At 39.9% G+C, this 19,678-nt stretch overlaps 2 protein-coding genes across 3 annotated transcripts; one reads left to right on the plus strand and one right to left on the minus strand.

Moving 5' to 3' along the window:
* The first annotated feature begins 1,961 nt into the window (after positions 1-1,961).
* zgc:165573 (cysteine-rich and transmembrane domain-containing protein 1) lies at positions 1,962-13,557 on the plus strand. 2 transcript variants are annotated; one of them, XM_038692091.1, is made up of 4 exons: positions 1,962-2,117; positions 9,409-9,770; positions 11,902-11,978; positions 12,350-12,448. In XM_038692091.1, the coding sequence occupies exons 2-3, from the start codon at positions 9,428-9,430 to the stop codon at positions 11,943-11,945; spliced, it is 387 nt and encodes a 128-aa protein (XP_038548019.1). In that variant the 5' UTR covers positions 1,962-2,117; positions 9,409-9,427; the 3' UTR covers positions 11,946-11,978; positions 12,350-12,448. The 2 variants fall into 2 exon arrangements, with proteins under 2 accessions (XP_038548019.1, XP_038548018.1); XM_038692090.1 differs by lacking the exon at positions 11,902-11,978 and having other exon boundaries at positions 12,350-13,557.
* A 2,886-nt stretch (positions 13,558-16,443) lies between these two features.
* LOC119882076 (teneurin-2-like) lies at positions 16,444-18,766 on the minus strand. The gene is made up of 3 exons (XM_038692088.1): positions 18,734-18,766; positions 18,227-18,357; positions 16,444-18,010 (listed from the first exon to the last, which is right to left on the minus strand). The coding sequence occupies exons 1-3, from the start codon at positions 18,759-18,761 to the stop codon at positions 17,273-17,275; spliced, it is 897 nt and encodes a 298-aa protein (XP_038548016.1). The 5' UTR covers positions 18,762-18,766; the 3' UTR covers positions 16,444-17,272.
* Between the last annotated feature and the right edge of the window lie 912 nt (positions 18,767-19,678).

Below are 19,678 nucleotides of genomic sequence, written 5' to 3' on the forward strand. Positions count from 1 at the left end.
AGGGTCTGAATACTTATGACCATGTGATATTTCAGTTTTTCTTTTTTAATAAATTTGCAAAAATTTCTACATTTCTGTTTTTTTCTGTCAAGATGGGGTGCTGAGTGTACATTACTGAGAAATAAAATGAACTTTTTTGATTTTTGGAAAATGGCTGCAATGAAACAAAGAGTGAAAAATTTAAAGGGGTCTGAATACTTTCCGTACCCACTGTATATCAAAGGTCAGGTCCTTGTTTCTCGGGGGCACCACTGGTCTGCAACTCTGCCTCTTGATATAGGCTACCAATTGTACATACTCGTGCAAGCTATATGACATGTTGGCCTGGTATTGTCTTGCAGAATAGAGACCATTTCCTTTAAAGTTCCAGTGTCAGTGGCAGCTGTCATGCTGGCTGGCTGCTGGTATGCTATATTCATACTGTACTCATGTAATGTCATGTCTGATGGAGGAACTGAGATGATGTTTCACAATCCTGTCTCCCAACTCTACCACCCATTGTATGTGTGTGTGGTACATACGCATGGGTACTTTACAGATTAATAATATACTTAAAAACAGTAACATCATGTAATGGTGCTTTGTTATAGATTAACTATACCCAGCCATATGTAATACAACTCCACCTCAACCTGCTTAAACATTATAGTGCTTACTGCTCAGTATTTGTTATCCAGTATTATATAATAACTAAACACTTACAGATTCCATTCTGCTGCATTTCTTTAAGTAACATTGTGAATGCAGGACTTTTGCTTGTAATGGAGTATTTTACAGCTATTGCTACTTTTAAGTAAATGATCTTAACCTTTCTTCTGCCACTGTCTTTTATGTGCTGAGTACAGTATGTACACGCACTTGCTTACTGTATATGCATGTGTTTGCATGTGTGTGCACGTGTACTTTACTGTCTGGGAGCTGTGTTACTGCCCCCTAAAGAGCACAGACACTGACACTTAGTTAAAACTCAGCAGTGTGCAGGTTGGCCCTGCGGCACAGCTCTTTCTTGTCATAACAGGAACTGAGCAGACTCACTCACTCAGATGTAGGCTGTACACACACGTTACAATTACATGGAAGCCTCCCGCGACCCTGTATGCAGGATAAGCGGTTGGCGATGGGTGTATGGTATTCACTTCCTTTGTTGAAAGCTTTCCTTTAAATGACAGCTGAACTTTGTCTACCATATCTTTATATCATTGTTATTTTAATAAATTGTTTATCGTTAGTCTTTTTTGGTTTAAAAAATGAGAAGCAAACCTGTCAAAATGCTGTTTGTTTTTTTTGTTTTTTTAAATCAGTTAACTTAAATGCTCTTCATATGCTGACTCTAGAGTAGAAGACCTTTCTCTGAGTGTGATGCTGATAATTTCCGACGACAGAAATAAAACACAGACATTGGCAAATATATTAGCCTACATATCAACACAACAGTTTAACATCTCATTGCCTGTTTATTACAGTACCAGACGACACAGTAACTTCAGGGAAGAACAGAATGGGAATAGTCTGACATCTGCTGGGAGAAAACCAGTAATGCACCTTACCAAAACTGCTCTGCAGTATTAAGGTGAATAAAAACACAATGACGTAGATTTTTCCAAAAATATAATAAGAGCGAATTTTTCATATCGTGTACGAGCTTCTAAGTTTCCATAAGACTGTAAAAAAAAAAATCTATTTCCAGGAGCGAAAAAAACGAGGTCACTAATCCATGCTTAATATTTATTAGTCACTCATCTCAGCTATTCTCTGCCCCCGTATTTATTTCGTCAGTGGCACGAAGATGTAGGTCTGTTCAATCTTTTATATCGTCAGATGATCAGGAGTCATGCTTTTCTCCTGCCGTCCCTCTGGTCATCGCTCTGGTTTGTGATTGGACGCTGTGTCAGCCGCTGTGGCAGCAACCAATCCCGTGTTTTGTTGCCCACCAGCACTCCCCGTGCTGTACCCTTCAAACGACGTCACGTCCCACAAACTAGATACGCACCGGTTTTTGGACACGAGAGGGTCGTTCATTGCGGTGAAAACGGTAATAAACACTGAAGACAGAAGAATTTCCCTCTGAATAGACCTTCCTGCCTTTTACAAGAAACAGCGATACTATTTATTCAAAGGTAGGAGGTCCACACATGTCTGTAACTCTTATTTTTATGTGTTTATCAGCCTAGTCATCATGAATGCAGCACCGAACAGCGGGATGTGGCCTGCAGGTGCCACTTCTGTGCGGCCTCTGTTAGTCGCCTATTTTTCTTAAACGTTATGTTGAAAACGTAGTCTAATGTCGGAAAGCCGTTGTGGAAACCTAACATGACTAAGTTACTAACTTACCAATAATAAAAGGCTTCTAATACCAATAAAGCTAAAATTGCAGTTTTCGGCGAATAAACTAGCTTAATAGCCGAATGTTATGAGGCTAAATGTAAATGAGTTTGTAGCGACAAAGACTTTGGTCACTGTACTGTGAATTATAGATTGTGTGTTGTATCAGTTTGTCGTGACTGTGTGTGTGTGTGTGTGTGTGTGTGTGTGTTTCTAATTAAATCCAGTGGGGTGTCTTCATAGAAGTGATACACTCAGCCTTTGTCTTGTGATGTCTCTAGACGTTGAGACAAAGGTTAAACAAAGGTTGCCAGGCTGCAGAGACGCAGTCTAACTAGCTCTGTCTTCATAATCTCAATTAAATGAAGCTCTTTTTGTGTAAACTATGCCAACATCCCCTTTCTTCCGTTTCACATACGGCATGCTTTAAGGGACAAAACTAAGCACGTATTGTGTTAATGTGTAATATTTCTACCTGATATATTACCTTAAAGTTGACATAACATGGTTAATTTGAATTGTAGGCTGCAATGCATTTCCTGTTTAAGGCACATAGCCTATTGGTAGGGCTGGGCAGTAATGATAATCATTGCAATATAATTTTCCTCCATAACAATATATAATAAATGTTAAATATATCGTCAATTAATATTTGGTTCAATTAATTTCAATCACTTACACATTAGCAAATTCTATTTAAATATTTATTTTGTTCAGGAAAAGGGACTGAAAAAAGATTTACTAATCATATTTGTTTAATATAATTAAGATTTTATCATAATAGTTTTGAATGTTCTTCGTCAGATTTGTGAAATGATCCACTGTTTGGCATCAAGTGTTTGTCACATTCTGACCTTAAAGAAAAGTTTAACCAAATAATTAACCATCTGGTTTCTTCAGCCTTTAAACTCAAAAGAAATAATGATTTGACATTTATCATGATAATTATTGATATGTTGTATGAAATGTTTTTATCGTGATAACATTTTTGGCTACATCACCCAGCCCTACCTATAGGTACAATGTAAAAGGTCATGGCCGAGCCCCTGTCTAGGGGATGGAAAACCAAATATCATGTAGATGTCAAGGCAATTTGAGGTGTGTTTGTATTATAGCCTTGACAAGAGTATGCCTTCATTTCATGCTAACCAAACATTTGATTGCTTAATGATTAAGGTTGATCTCCTGTCCAAGTGGATCAATGACCCAACATAGTGGACATATGTTTATCGCGTGTAATAACTTGTAATATCAACGCCGTATCATTAGAGCAGGCAGGTAGGTCTGACTAAAATTACATTTTTGTATGCCATTAAATGAATATGTTGCTTAGATTTTTCTTCTTATGACAATGTTTGCCCGATTCATTCAGCTGCAGCAGCTGTGCCAGTATTTTGATATTAAAATCTGCAGGCACTGAACAGGTGGTTGTTCAACTTACTTTTGAGAACTTGTCAACACTTCAAAAAACAACACACTCACAAATGTTCCAAACATTGTTATAAATTAACTTCATAAAGCCGTGAAATGAAAAATCCATTCATGCCATAAAATGTGCTCAAGTAGTGGTGAAAAGACTGTCTATCAATAATTACTGAAAACTCACCCACATTACCTGCCTCCAGATAGCAAAAGGTGGAGCGGTACATGACCAGTCTCTATAGGAAATGTGAAGGTATGTCATTCTGTGTTGCATTTTGAGATGTGGGGTGCCATCTTGTGAGGAATGCCCTCTGTTTACCCATGAGCCGTCACGGTTTCTGTGGTGGTAACCTGATTTTTTTAGTTGTTTAAATTGTTTAAATCTGATGGAGAAGGGGAAAGAAGAAGAAAGGGAGGCCTTAACGTGAGAAATTAATTTTCACTGCCAAGAAACTGTATTTGGACAAACAAATAATCAAACAACCTAGATTCATATGGCTTGGCAGCCCAAGACTGGATAACAGATCTAGACCTGGGCCCTGTTTCAGAAAGCAGGCTTAACAAACTCTGAGCTTATCCCTGAGCTCAGAGTTGATTGAGCCTGAGGTGGGAAACTCAGATTTTCAGTTCCAGAACAACTGATCAGAATAAGTTCAATCAACTCTGAGTATGTTGAGCCTGATAGAAGAGTGTGCACGGGGATGAAAAAAAGCCATAATCAATGGAGCTCCGATATTATGATTCACCATAGCAAAGGGTAAATAACGGCAGATCATCTGTTTTAAGGAAGGATCGATACGTTACCATTAGTACTTTCTATACAGTGTTGCTCATTCATCATTTAGGCTTACCAGACTGGAATTTCCTTAATGAATGAAAGTGCTGGAATTCTCCTAAATCCCATTAGATTAAATTTTAAACGGAAAGTCTATATTTATTAAGTTGTAACCCGACGGGACAAAATGCCGGTGGCAATTGGGTACCTGATTATGAAAATAGGTCGACTATAGACCAAATATAAGACACAGTTTACTCATGAACCTGTGATTGTAAAGTCACAGTCACACCCAGTTGGTTAGTCTATTAATTATTTTTTGCAGTGGAAAATGTGTCTATTGGTTCAAACTGACTGTAAAGTTTTAGACGTCTACTTTACATTAATACAATCTTGCTTATTTCGTATTTTATTAATGCTGTCAAAACACATTCAGACTATCAGCAGGTAATAAAATTCACTTTAAACTACATTTAGGCCTATTTGTTTCAGCTGCACCACAGTCATCCTCACTCAGAAATATTCACATTATCTCCAGTAGGCCTATGATAACTACGATAGGAATGTTCCAATCAGTGCAACTACAATATGAAGGATTACTGTTCATTGATCAGTTTTAGTTTAAACAGTGATAACTGCAGTAATGTAGCTCCCAGTAGCCTAAGTGTTTTAAGTGCAAATGTCCACAGAGTCACAGTGTTATATCTAAAGACGGACATAAATCCACAATGTGGTGCTAATTAGCAGAGTTTCAGGAGCGGGACCACACATCAACCACATCATCGCCAGCATTTCCATAAATACCCACACGTCCTGACTCCTCTTCTTCGCTCTCGTATCCTGCATCCCCCCCACCCCCCCACCCCTTTCTCTGTCCTGCCTCCTGATCTCCTTCTTCCTCTCCATAGGGTCCTTAGTCTGCAGAGGTATTGTTTTGATTTAGGTTAATACCTTTTACCAGTTATTTTGTTGTAAATTGTTTATTGCTGCCTTTATAACAACACATAATAACTTGTTAGTGAACTGACTGTCTGTTTACTCCATGTCATTATATGCAATGCCATTAGGTTTAGAGGGTTTTAATACTGTAGAATCAGATGTTTCAGGAGCACTGTCCATCTGTATGTCTTTATTATCACTGATACTGTTTGTCTGAGCTCACTCACTTATGCTTGCAGTCCAACAGGCGGAAAAACAAATAACACACATGCATATGAACATACACTCATACAGTAAACATACTGTGCAAGCTTTCATACGAGTCAAGACCTGTAAATCTCCTGTACTCAAAACTTAATCTGATAACAAAGACTGGTGCAGATTTATATGGATACAATAAAGGCCATGTGACCCTCAAGGTGAACTTTGATGCAGTAGAAATAGTTGTTGTTATCAGATTACTGATTATTGGTAAGTTCCCTTTGGGGGAAAAAAAAGCTCTTTCTCAGCCTTTAGCCAGTAATTCAACAACCTCTTGTCACATGTGAGCTGGAACAAAGGTTTGACAGCCATCAAAGTAGCCTCCCTGTTAACAGGCAAATCTCGGCTGCTTAAAGGTACAACAAAAACAAATCATCAGGGATCGTTCTGTTCCTCCTGGAGCATGGTAACCATAGTTACAGAGGCTTTGCCATCTGTCAGTAGCTTTAAGAACACATTCAGGTAATGAAATGTCCAGCCATCTTTTGAAAAGCACTGCACAGAGAAGCTTATTGCTGATGTTAAAGCAGGAAGTAGTAATTGTGACTGAGTAAAACATTAGTCTAGCTGTTGTATTCTATCAATTTCCCCATTGGTCTATTTAATCTTATGGTATTTGGAAATTCGTATGAATTTAATCTTTTTAAAAGGTACAACACCACCCAAGAGCCACCCTTAAACTTGTTAATATTATTACCAAATTAGGTAGTCAAAGAGATACAAAACACATGTTATACTTTGAATAAATACAATGTTGGTGTAAGTGTAAATAAAGGCATTGGAATACTTGCTGTGAAGATGAGCAGAAAGGAATTGGAGTGCTATTTAGTTGTTTATAGTGTACACATACGACGGGACAGAGGAATCCTGGGAGGCCTAGCAGAGGTGCAGTTTTCCATCTGGCCCACTTTCCTTTGTTATGGATGTTCTACATGAGCCAATCCAGTCACGAAGGCTAGCGTGAGTGTTGTGATGGACCCAGATTTGCCTTATCAGACATGGTAAATGGTAATGGTAAATGCACTTCCTTCTCTCAAAGTCTAGAGTGGAACAAATAACCTCTAGACATTAAGCTAATCACAAACATTTATTGTACTTTCTAAACAGCCTACAAATTGACACAGTTCATGTATGGGCACAACAGCATGCATGAAAAGGAATGGTTTCATAATTTATCTTCCTTTTGTTCTACTTTCGCATCACACGGAAACTGTGAATGTGTGATGTTGATAATTTGACATGACACATTTCATGTTTGTGTGGGTTGTGTTTCTGAGTAAAGAGGAAAACCAGGTGTGAAAATACAGCCAGTGCAGGCCTGTGTTGTCACTGCTGTCTTTCCCTCCTCCTCTTTCCCATTGTTCATTTGATCAGCCTCACCCTGCACTCTGTGAAACTGACTCCTTATTTTGTAAAGTCTGTGTGAACAATACTGTAATGGTGCTTATCTCTGGCAGGGCCAATACGGGTTGGGATTGACTATCGATTCATAAGGCAACCTCAACAAAGCGTACAATAATAAGCAGTGCTTGTTTTTTCCTGTGTGGCAGTGGAGGCCATGGTTGTTTTCCATATGACACTGCAAAGGCATGAAACACCAGGAGGTATATTTTTAGGGATTAGGGATAACAACTTTATGCTATTTACTTTTCTGCTCTGGGAAATGGTTGCATCATTTTTGTGCCTGTCTGAAAATGTTGTGTTCTTATATCGGGACCCAGAGGAGCTCATTGCCTAATGTGACACTAGAGGCTGAACTAAACACACACATGCAGACACACACTCACTTACTTAAGCCCCATCCGCACTACTCATTTTAAAACGGAGACCTTTTGCTACGTTTACACCTTCCGTCCAGACTAAAACGCCGAAAGTGAAGGCCTAAAACAAAGAAGTTTGAAAACGCTGCCGACCACATTTTTTGTTTTAAAAATCCGGAGTGTTTTAAAGCGGATGGACAAAAACGGAGAACTTTAGAAACGATCACAGACGCTCACATTTGGATCTATGATTGGGTCTTATAAGTCATGTAAAGCAGAAACACAACGGTACTGAGAGAGTTATAGTTTTGGTATTTTTATTAAAATATTTGTACCGTGTAAGTAGCACATATTTACTTTGCGGCGACTCCCAGTCTGTTTTCTGCCGCCACAGCTGCTTTTAACTCCCATGCTACATTCAGTAACCGTTCCAGCTCGTTATTGGTCCATGCAAAAAAAATCTGCCGTGGTCCTTTGTCTGCATTACTTTATTCTCTCTCCAAATCTTCTGTAACTACGGAATAGACCATCTGGTTCATGTTTACACCGGCACAAGCATGCCCAGTGTACGTGAACGGCCAATAGATGTGCGTTTTCAGTCATTTTAATGTAGACAGAGATCAGCTCTGATATGCAGCTAAAATGCTGGTGTGCATGGAGATTGTATTAATTTTAAAGCTCTGTTTTTAAACAAAAACGGAGTAGTGTGGATGGGGCCTTAGATTTTTAAAAAGTTTTTCTAATCTTGTTCAAAATAGTATTATGGTGCATTTACATCTATAAATATGAAGGATTGTTGTTCTTCACAGTATAAGAACATATGTCATAAGATCCTCAGCAAATTAGGCCTAAATATTTTCTTTGTTTGAAAATACATTTGTTTTAGCCATTTTAATAACTACTGCTATTGTTGTAGTAAGAAAAGTCTGTATTCTGAATGCATTATAATTAAACTATATGTTTAAGAAGGCCTTCACACCTTTCTTATACTCTTAGTCATGGCAAAAATATGGGCATTCCTGCATGTCCCGTGACATAATGCACTACTTCTCCCAGAAAATTGTCATGTTTATTTATTTTGTTTGCATTTAAACTACAACAAAAAAAGCCAAATCTGAGACTTTCCACAAAGAACTCCAAATGTCAGCAGCGGGGTCCTCCCTTTTCATTCAGATGTTGACGGATAGTGCGAGCTGACACTGTTGTACCCTGTGTCTGCAGGTCAGACTGAATTTGTTTAGAAGCTGATCAAGGTTCTTTATCCACCATTCGAACAATCCTTCGTTGCAATCTTTCAGCAATTTTTCTCTTTCACCCACCTCCAGTTAGCTACAGTGCCATGGGCCAATGTTGAGCTCAGTGCACACAGGAACATTAAGATCTCTTGAGATGTAGCCTTGAGATTGTCCATGCTTTTCCAAAATTTTGGTTCTCAAATCCGCAGGCAACTCTTTTCTCGTCTTTCTTTTGTCCATGCTCAGTGTAGTACACACAACACATAGGTTGAGTCAAGCTTTTCTCCATTTTGACTGGTGCAAAGAGTGATTTCTATATTGCCAGCACCTGTTAATTGCTACGGGTGAGCATCACATACTTGAAATACAATTGTGTCAATTTTCTGGGAGAGGTAGTGCATAATGTGACAGACATGCAGGTTTGCCCATATTTTAGGGAATGGCTGTATGAGTGTATTTGAAGTATGTGGAATTTTTTATTATACATTATCTACAGTATGTCCATCTACAGGTATGTCTGCATAAAAGCAGAAAAACTAATTGCATTAAGTTCTAATATGTGGCACACTATTTTTGAAAACATAGGACACACATAATCTGCCTGTCTTGATTGTAATGTTTACACATAGCCGACTTATTAACATGAGAAAAGTGCCATTATTTACGCCATCACTCTTATTTTCTTGTTACTTAGGTGATTGTTCAACGCAAAGATGAATTTTGAGCAGCCCCCTCCATACCCAGGCAGTGGCCCCACTGCTCCTGGCTACCCAGCTCAGGGCCCACCTCCACAAGGCTACCCACCTCAGGGGTATCCTCCTCAGGGATACCCTGTGAACATGGAGCAGCCTAATCCAGCTTACCCTAACTACCCTGCCGGACCGATGGGCCCTGGAGGTCCTTATCCTGGCCCTGGAGGTCCTTATCCCGGCCCAGGAGGTCCTTATCCCGGCCCAGGACAGCCTCCATATCAAGGGTACCCTGAACAACCACAATTTGGCTGGCAGGGGGGACCCCCTTCTGGGCCTATGTACGGGGAAGCTCCCAAAAACACAGGTGAGTGGTAACACAGAGACTCACAACAGAGGTTGATTCAAGTATGTACAGTATTATTAGTATTCTGACAATACTTTTACTTAAATGCACAGTATGTAGTTTTCTGCCGCATCAAAACAGTAACAAAAGATGTAGCTTGATGTTGTATAGTAACGTGGGATCATGAGAGCTGTTGTCTACCACACCATTGCCTACATCGCGGTCAGCTTCTCCTTGTCAGGATTCCTTCAGTGTTCATTATTCAGGAGGTTTTTACCGGGAGTTATCCACATAGGTCTCCTCCTGTCCAAAACAAATGGACCCAGTGATTAAACTGGTAAAAACACTGAATAAAGCAGTTTCATGTAAAAAATCGTTGTTTGTTTGGCAGATACTGGACACTGCGAACCCCAGCTGCCACTAACGTTTGCTCAGCTTGTTTCTCCGTAAGATCCAGACATCCGATGAGTAAAATCCGTCATCCAGTTAAAATATGTAGTTAGAAACCACCAAGATCTAAAAGGTATATCATAAAAATGTGCCTTAAAACTGAATAAAGAGTCAGTATATCACTCTTATGATTTTTGGCGCTGATGAATGTGATATGACGTCATGGACAGGCAAACAAATGAAACGCACCATTACCAGGATTAAAATTACAGATTTCTCTGGGTTTGAAAAATGTTTGAAACATTTGGGATAATGTATGTATCTAACTCAACAAAACAAATACTGGATACTTAGATGTAGTCATTTTTAAACAAAAATGTGGAAAGATTGCATATTGTATCTTAAACTAAGTTTTAGAATGCAGAATATTTTATTAACATTAATAATAATATTTGAGTTCGTATTGACTACTGTAAAGACATTTGTCTTTTACCACAGTAGCACTGAGCTGGGCTCTCTTCATTATATGATATTTCTCTAGCAAGACAATCTGAACAAAGGTGGTGGAAATCCTTTGCTGTGATTCAGAAACTGAAAAGTAATTTATATTGAAAGGACCTTCACATGTTGTTTTCAAAATCAATTAGATGTTTTATTTTGCATGCATATTCATATTCATTCAGTAGAATATATTTTGGAGGATTGGGACACTTGAATAAAACACTGTAATGGTATCAGTAACACCTGTGCTACTGTGAAAAAGGCCTATCATTTTCATGATCAATTAGTCTGCCTTTCATTTTTGTTTGGTTTATAAAGTAGTGAAAAATGCCCATCACAGTTTTTTAAAGCCCTAAGTGAGGTCTTAAAATAGCTTTTTTATTTGTCATACAGCCCAAAACACAAATATATTTACTTGACTGTAGTGACAAGCAGAACATCCTCATAACCTGCTGGAACCATCAAATGTTGACTTTTCTGCTAAAGAAATTACTTAAATGATGAATCGATTACTAAAAGAGTTGTGCATTAATCTGTTGACTAATTATTTCATGAATGACTTGTTTCAGCAAGAGGGACTGCAAAAGTGCAAAACCTGCCAGTATGTAGAGTAAGCAATTAAGGATTTTAAAGTGTGAAGTCAAGCCAGGTTTAAAATAAAAGGTGTGTTAATGCAGTAGCACCTCCCAAATGAGCATCCAGAACAGAGTGTAGCACAAGCTGTGAAACTAAAAGCACACATGTCATTGTAAAATAATCCAAATGAATATGCAAAGAGAACAGCCCTGCTTGCAGAGAACACAGTTAACACCTTTTTATGTATTAAAGTGAGCAGTGAGGTGTTGCTGCTCGTGTAACTGGCTTTAGATAAGCGTCTTCTGGCAGATCAAAGGAGTGTGTTCTGCTATTGAGATTTCTGCGCTGAGTCATTTTGATAGAGACACTATTATTAAATATTGGCCAATCATTAACCACTTCTTTCATATCATTATCAGAGCTCAGCATAAGTAGTCAGCTAGCGTCACTTTATCTATTGACCAGGAACAGGTCACCTTGGTAACACACTCACATATGTCATTAGTCACTGCACCTGGTTGTTAAAAGCTGGATGACTGTTGTACCTCCACATGAATGATTAATCACAAACACAAGGAAGTCAAGATGTATTCATTCAGGCCTGTTGTTTGACTTCTGAATTTGTTTGGGACAGGTGGTAACGCTCACATATGGGTAACTTTATCCTTTCACATGACTTATTTAGATATATTGACTGAAGGGGACATAAAGCGACTGCTGCAGGTGTGAAGTGAAAGGAAAATGTGCTGTCGGGGCGTGGAGGTGTGTAGTTCTGAAAGCTCTTATTTCATTGGTTTAAGGATGCCTCAAAGCAGCGCGAGTGTTACTCAGCTGTAACGCTGTCTGATCATGGCTCTGGGCTGCTATGGCATTACCGTGGTAATAGTCCTCCCATGATGAACGTAATTAGAAGAAAATCAGAGCAGCCATGGTTACACTTGAGCTCACTGCTGAAGACTTGACGCAGTAATTCTGAGAATTATCTCTGGTTTTATACAATTTTTAAAAATGTGTCACTAATTGCTTGCTTTAAATTGTCTTCCTATTCCCCCCTTCTTCTCTATATTACCTTGTCAACCCTTTTCGCCTCCGCTCTTCTTTCCTTCTGCACTTCACTCCCTTTCTCCCTCTAGTGTACGTGGTGGAAGACAGGAGAAGAGACGACACAGGAGACACATGCCTGACAGCCTGCTGGACAGCTCTGTGTTGTTGCTGTCTCTGGGACATGCTGACATAACATACTCCCCAACTGTTCACTCCCATTAACCCCATGCCCCCCATTTCTGTGCCTGGAACCCCATCACCCTTTCCCCCATCTGCCTTAAACCTTGCACTCCCTTAAAACCACCCCTCCATTTCCTCTAAAAAGTCTTTTGCCTGTCTATAAATAAACGCCTCAATGGACGTCTCTTCCCAGAGCCACTTCCTCTATCGTGATGTGAAGCCCTCAGCACTGACTGACTTACAGACTGACTGACCCTGTCCAGGGACTATTCTGTAGCAGCTTTTAACTGAGCTTCTAAACATAACCTGAATCTCACGCTCTGCACTGTAATCTTACACCAACATACAACAGCACAGATGCACACACACCAATGTAGATCCACAATTACCGATAACACACATACTGTATACTCGGATCTCAGGCTCATCTAGTGTGAGGTTCTTCACTGTAATCTTACACCAACATACAACAGGCATGGACGTGCACACACACACACCAAGGTAGATCCACAATTACACACACACACACACACACACATACAGTATATTTGGATCTCAGGCTCATCTAGTGTGAGGCTCTTTGGCACTTTATGACGATTACCTCTTTAAGACACTACTCCTGCCTGCCCTCTCAACCAACTCCAGCCCTCCCTAACCCCCCTTCAGCTGTGCTACTTCCCTTTGCCAAGGAATGACCCCTTATCCTGAACCCTCCATACCCCAAAGGCCACCAAGTCCCTGGCTGCTAATGAGCCATGGGGCACTCTTAAGAAGCTAATGCTTGAAATGTATCCCTTTTTATTTGCACAGAATCTGTTTTTTGCCGACATATGTAAGTGAAATCATATGACAATAAACGAAATGCATTTTTAAAGATGACAGTGATTTATGTTTGATTACTGTTGACATTCAGTGGCCTCAGTGTTTTCATGGTGATCTTGATATGAAAAATGATTCCAATATTATTTTTATTACACACCTTGGAGAAAAAAAAAAGAAAATATGAAAAAAACCAAAAAACATGATTGCTTAACAGAAGAAACCAAATGACCTGTTACTAAATGCCTTTTTGCTTTACATGAGAAATCTTGCATTAAAATAATTTATTCCCATGAAATGTGAAGCTTTGTCATTTGTGTTTCTCTGGGGCATTAAAGCGTTTGTGTGTGGGAGGTTAAAGGAGAGGAGGGAATATAGATCAGTATACTGTAGCTGTTGGGGGGGGCTAGCCGGATGGGTCAGATCTCTTCAACTATTTATAACACAGTTGCTAGTGCAGGACGTTTGTTGCAGCATGGCTGCCTTCTGATGCATTAACACTGTTTCACAAAAGTAAAGCTACATAGAGAGACAAAATTACACGCAAGTGAAAAGAGAATAAGTGACTGGATGTGGCATTGCTTCATAATGCACAGCACCTTTTAAAGGTAGTGGAAAGTATTAATTAGTTTATACTCTAGCACTGCATGGCTTTGAAAACATGTACATGTAACATTTTATGCTACTTAATACTTTTACTCCACTACAATTTAGAGGGAAATGCTCTTTTTGCTTCACTACATTTATCTTACAGGTACAGTTCATTTTCAGATTAAGATTTTACCTACCTTAAAGGAGAAGTTTATAAAATGATACATTAAACTGCCCAACAATAGGCCGATACGAAAGATTAAAATGAACCCACCCTAAACAACTACAACAACTGCATAGATGTTAACACTGACAGGGCTCATTCATACATATTTGATACTTTTAAGTACGCTTTCTCACTGGTAATTCTGAAGTTTTACTCACGTAAAATACAGGATTTAGATGTAGCGTATACTGCCACTTTTAGCTAAATCTGCATTAAATGATTTTAACTGGCCACTTTGAGGCAATGGAAGCAAACTATGAACACTGACACATTGGATGTGGCGTGTTACAGTCTTGTATTTACACATCTAGTAGATTGGGACATTGACATTAATTTGAAATCCTTTGTGTCCTCTTGGGGAACTTAAGTCCAATCTTCACTCTCCTGTTCGCCATCTTTGGTCTTTACCAATTCCTGAGGGAACAGCTATGTTCACCAGCTAGTCACTGTAACTTCATCTGCCTGCTGTTTGGTGCTGCAGTCAGCATAGAGTGTGTTTTTAGAGCTTATACACTGAAAAAATCAGCCTGCGAGCAATCTATGAGAGCTGTGAGAGTGAAACAAAACTGTGAAGGTGAAGGCTGTACAACCAAAACAACAGCTTGACACAGTAAAAAGATCTGAGCTGTGGGGAACTTCCTCAGTATATAGTCATTTGATGCATTATTAATACAAAAAACATTGATTATAGACACTTGAACCTCTTCTGCCGAAAGGGGACGTGGCATGTCAAATTCAATAGTATAGAGCACAATTACCCCAGGAAGTAACATTTATCTGTAAGCACTTGGAGTTAACAGCGGTAATTGTAATGGCTACTTAAAAGCACATCAGAATCGATGAACAGTCAGTGTCAAAAATATTGGCTCCTATGTTTGTGTGTTCAGAAATGTAAGCAATATGTTTGGAGATAGGAAAGCAGTTGTTGTGTGAAGTTGCTTAATGGCATGCTAGATGGCAAGATGGTGGTTCTCAAACTGGGGGGTGTAGAGCACAGGCGGGTCATGGGTGTTAAGAAAACCTTAACTTGGCATGAAAAATGATTCAAGTGGTGACATAAACAAAAGTGCTCTGATGCTAGCAAGTCTATTTTGCTAACCTGAATCTTGTTTATTTCAATCACCTGTGTTGATGTGTTATTGATGGATACAAATGAAATCCACTTTTGCTGGGTGGGGGGAATGGACTTTTTTTGGTACAGAAAGGGGGCATGAAAGAAAAAGTCCGAGAACCACAAGACATCAATGTCATGTCTGTATTAACTTTTTAGAACAACTGGAGAAAAATTATAGCTTATCAGTGAGGTTGATGAAAAATTCACAAAGAAAGGGGGAAAACTGCTTGTGTTAATCAATGGAGTGCTCCAGTATACCAACAACACTCCAAAGATTGCCTTGAAATGCAACAAATGTAATTGTCTGTCATTCAAGCTGGTGAGGAGTTGCTACTGTAAAAAGAACATCAATAGTCTTCAAACACAAACATGAGATGAAAGTGAACTACACATTGCTCATTTGAAGTAAACAATTATGTTTTTGATAAGGTTCTCAGAAGAGTCTCGTTTCAGTGAATGTATAAGAATCATCCTTTGATAATACTGATTTGGTACATTATGACATCCAGCACGAGTCTCTTCACAGTGAGAGGGATCCATTACTGCTACTGCTGTTGGGATCTAGGACAGAAATATCTCTGCTTCCAAACAAACAAAAAAACAGTCAAAAACAACAAACTGGGGATTGATATTGTAGATATGGTATATTAGAGTGCCACAAAACTCTAGATTAGTAAGACCAGCTAAAGATTTTGCACATTACAAGCCACTTCCTCTTAGAAATATAAAACTTGATATTCTGGACAATATTCTACTGTGCTGCATAAAGGTAGGTCTATACACTGTACATCGAAATATATTTCGAAAAAACAGATTTCACAGTTTTAAAGACTTTATTTAAAGTATAAACCGTTTTTTTTAAAACACTTTATTACATAAATTATTCTTTTTGAGAGTGACTATTATTTGCCCTGGCAGCAAACTGAAATTAATACAAAAACAAAATCAACATTTCTTACATATTTTACAAAAGAAATAAACTCATCCATTAATGTTCATTTGGAATTGAACTGGTGACTCATTCATGATTGTCATATAGTACTAAGAATAAATAAATAAAAAGAATAAAATAATATAATACTAACTTAGCATGTTTTCCGGACTCTGTGAGTGGTGTGTTTGATCGTTCTGTACAGAAGTGCCTTGGTGAAAGTCTCACAATTCTACCGCGACTGAAACGTACAAAACTACGGCATCTACAGTATACGCAACATCCTGGAATTCTGTGTAGTCAGACACATATGTATTATGATTCTTCTCCCCATTTCAAAATAAACAATGCTGTGTGATACCACTGTCCACAAATATAGCCATCACTTTTTTTGACTTTGTTTTTTAAAAAGTTTATTTTCTAGATTCTAGTCCATTAACAGCTCGGATTTGTTCAAGGATGCCGTTAGCTTGTGTGTTGCTTGGTTGGATGTGCACTGCCTCAGCGGCAGAGGACTGGTCCGTGGTGGACGATGGGAGGCCTGAGACAGGGAGACGACTCATAGTATTGGACGACCATTGACATTGCCTTGTTTGTTGCTGTTTATGATGTCCTCTGTTGATGTGTAGTTGTAATGCCTGAACTCTGGAGTGGCTTTGTCTCCACTTTGGTCCCTATGCCTTAAGTGTCTATTAGAGACAGACAAGCCTTCCCCGCAGAAGCCAGCACAGTACAACTCCACCGTGCGTTCAGTAGCTGTCATGGCCGCTCTCAGTGTGACCCAAAAAATATGGGCGAAAATATCACTATCTTTTTTAAAAAGGGGAATCTTCTTATTCATTAAGCAACAGTTCTCAAAGTTCTTCAGTGCTTTTGCAGTAGTTCAAAGTTTTTTTTTTCAAAAAAGAACCATTTGACTAAACTTTAAATTTTTTGCCTGTGGCAGTAAAATTAACAATATGTTTTCTGATAAGTCATTCTTTTCAAAAGTCCCTGCAGCGTTCCGTGATTAACCCCATTTGTTGGTTAATTCTCCATGGGTTTTGAAAGGAGTAGGGTCAAGGAGGCTGGGTAGGAAAAAAGAGCTGGATCTAGAGAAGTAAAAGTGAGCGAGAGGGAAGAGTGTCCTTCAAGCAAGCTTAGGTGGGCTGTTACCTCTTGCCCATCTCGTTCTGTCTGAGGAACTGGATGTTGTTGCTGCTGTCGGCCAGTTCTGGATACTGCTCCACAGGCAGTACATAGTAGCCATCGTAGCCTTGAACTCTACCGGTCGTTAGGAGCTGCTGTCGCTCCCCCTCCGTCCAGAGGCGACTGCCTCCCTTTCCATCCCTGGCCCGCTGCTGTTCCTTGGCCCAGGCCCCAGCCAAGGCTCTCTGCCTAGCCAGCTCCAACAGTCTTACCTTCTCTTCATCCACCACATCCACAGCAAGCCCGTACCGAACACTCAATACTAACGATGGAACTGCAAACTCCACAGTCACTCCTCTCCTCGAGCGGCCGCTTACCGTCACATTGATACCGGTCTCCAATGACTTACGCCCGTTAGTAAGCCCCAGGGCCAGCAGGTCACTGTCAGCCGAACCCACTTTCACAAAGTAGTGACAGTCCTTCCCGTCCTGGGTGTAATGGGTGCCTTCGAGGTACTGGGCACCATTAAGCACCAGAGCCACTTTACGGCTATCGTCACTGGCCAATGCGGACACGCCAGCCACCACTCCGCCTTCCTTCACAGCCAGCATTACTCCTCGGCCTATTATTGGGGTGCTGGTGCCAAACCAGTGACCGGGCTTGTCCCTGCGTCTTTGGCGTTCCTTGTTGAGGAGACGACCCTCCAGGGCCATGAAGGCCTGGTTGTGACGCTCTGCTGCCTGCTGCACACCCGTGATGAGCTACATGAAAATAGAAATAGAAAAAGCTTTGTCACTTTGTTGAAAGTTACTGTCATCTATTGACACACAACCAAATGCAACTTGTAAATATTGCCGTGGAAATATGATTGGTATCTGTATTAACATGAACATTCATGAGAACAGCTAAAACAGTATAATGGGGTTAATATTGACTTTCATTCTGTTGATTCAATACTTTCAGAACAGTAGTCGTACCTGTCCGTTCTCACAGTGCTGGGTGGCCTGCAGCTCGTATGGTGGCTCCACAAAGTAGAGCGAGTGTCGAGGGAACCCAGGGATTATGTTACTGAGCTGGAAGCCAAACATCACCAGCCAGCTCTTCACATCTACAGCAGACAGGAGGGGAAATTAATTCACCAAATGACAAAGTTAAACACGGTAGCAAATGAATCATTTTTATCATAAAAGAGTGAAAGTGTGTTTGCCTCTGACTCATCTGGTGTTATGCAAAGCTATCAGCTACGGCGCCATCTGTAGTACATTGTTACTTGCATAAAGTACCTTGTCAGGACAATGTCAGGACATAACAAGCTAAGGTGAGTGCATTTCTGTGAGCTGTGAAGTAACATTTTGAAATGGCATGGGAAATGGACAGCTTTAAATAAAAATCCAGCAACATGAGACAAATAATTGGCTAATTATGTAGAAATATTCATACAGTATCCAACATGTGTGACATATTAATACATATTAATCTTCTACCTGTGACGTAATTTTTGACATCCAGCATGTCACTGAGGGGTTGTTGTTCTTGAACATGTACAAATTAAATGGAGAGGGATCCTTCCCAATCTTGGGCCATGTGCTGTAGTCAGGCGAGGTCCAGCGCCCTGCCAAACATCGTAGTCCCGCTGTGTAAAGTGGACCAGCTTAGTCAAGGCGTCGTAGAGACCACCGTGGAAACCGATCACCAGCTGGAACTCTGGTTAGAGTCAAGGTACACTTCTCCGTAGCTGTGTACTGCACCTGGGTGACACAAGCAGAGTCAATTTGCTTTTGTCAATGCTCAGCTCTTTCTCTGATGGAAAGGTCAGAACACTGTGTCAGGTACACAAGAGCGTCCCTGGAGCTGATGAGGACTTAGGGTCTTGTACAGGAATGCATTGGGCACGGCTGGTGCCAGAAGCCCTTTCTTATTCAGATGTTTTGTTGTTTTTACTACACAGTTTCAGCACAATTTTGGTACCTGTAATTCTTTGCAAATAAAGTGAATTTACAAAGTTACGTGGAGGGTTACCTGTTTGATCATTTGTCCATTGCTGCTGAAGACAGCCAGCGGCGTGCCAGTGTTGTCAGAAGCTATGTAGTATTCCTCTCCACATGCTCACCTCCATGGCGAACAAATGTCCCTGATCATAACAGTCAGAAATTCAGTACAAATTTTTTGTTGCAGGATAAAGTTTTTGCCATAACTTGCAGCGGTATTGCTCTAACAATATTTATCAGTATTTCCCAGAAAAGATTATTCAATTTATGCTAATGTGTTGAAATTTAAGGAAAAGATATTGACACTCTCTGTACACCCACGCCTACCTGCAGGTCATAGTAGCGATGAGATATCTGAGCTGGAGTGGTTGAAAATATGTGTGATCCTTGTTGGGTGGTTGAGGTCAGCATAGAAGAACTGCAGGTGCTGTCCCAGGCTGT

This window comes from Micropterus salmoides, unplaced genomic scaffold (genome assembly GCF_014851395.1).
Source record: "Micropterus salmoides isolate LMB-PRFRI ecotype aquatic unplaced genomic scaffold, ASM1485139v1 Ms_hic_scaffold_2883, whole genome shotgun sequence".
NCBI lineage: Eukaryota > Metazoa > Chordata > Actinopteri > Centrarchiformes > Centrarchidae > Micropterus > Micropterus salmoides.

What these genes read in the sequence shown, in the direction of transcription:
- zgc:165573 (XM_038692090.1), top strand. Translation starts at nt 9,428, where the DNA reads ATGAATTTTGAGCAGCCCCCTCCATACCCAGGCAGTGGCCCCACTGCT. An exon ending in GGAAGCTCCCAAAAACACAG is followed by an intron (nt 9,771 to 12,349) that starts GTGAGTGGTAAC and finishes TTCTCCCTCTAG; the next exon opens with TGTACGTGGTGGAAGACAGG.
- LOC119882076 (XM_038692088.1), bottom strand. Translation starts at nt 18,761, where the DNA reads ATGCTGGATGTCAAAAATTACGTCACAG. An exon ending in TGTCAAAAATTACGTCACAG is followed by an intron (nt 18,358 to 18,733) that starts GTAGAAGATTAA and finishes TGTCTGCTGTAG; the next exon opens with ATGTGAAGAGCTGGCTGGTG. An exon ending in AGCACTGTGAGAACGGACAG is followed by an intron (nt 18,011 to 18,226) that starts GTACGACTACTG and finishes ATTTTCATGTAG; the next exon opens with CTCATCACGGGTGTGCAGCA.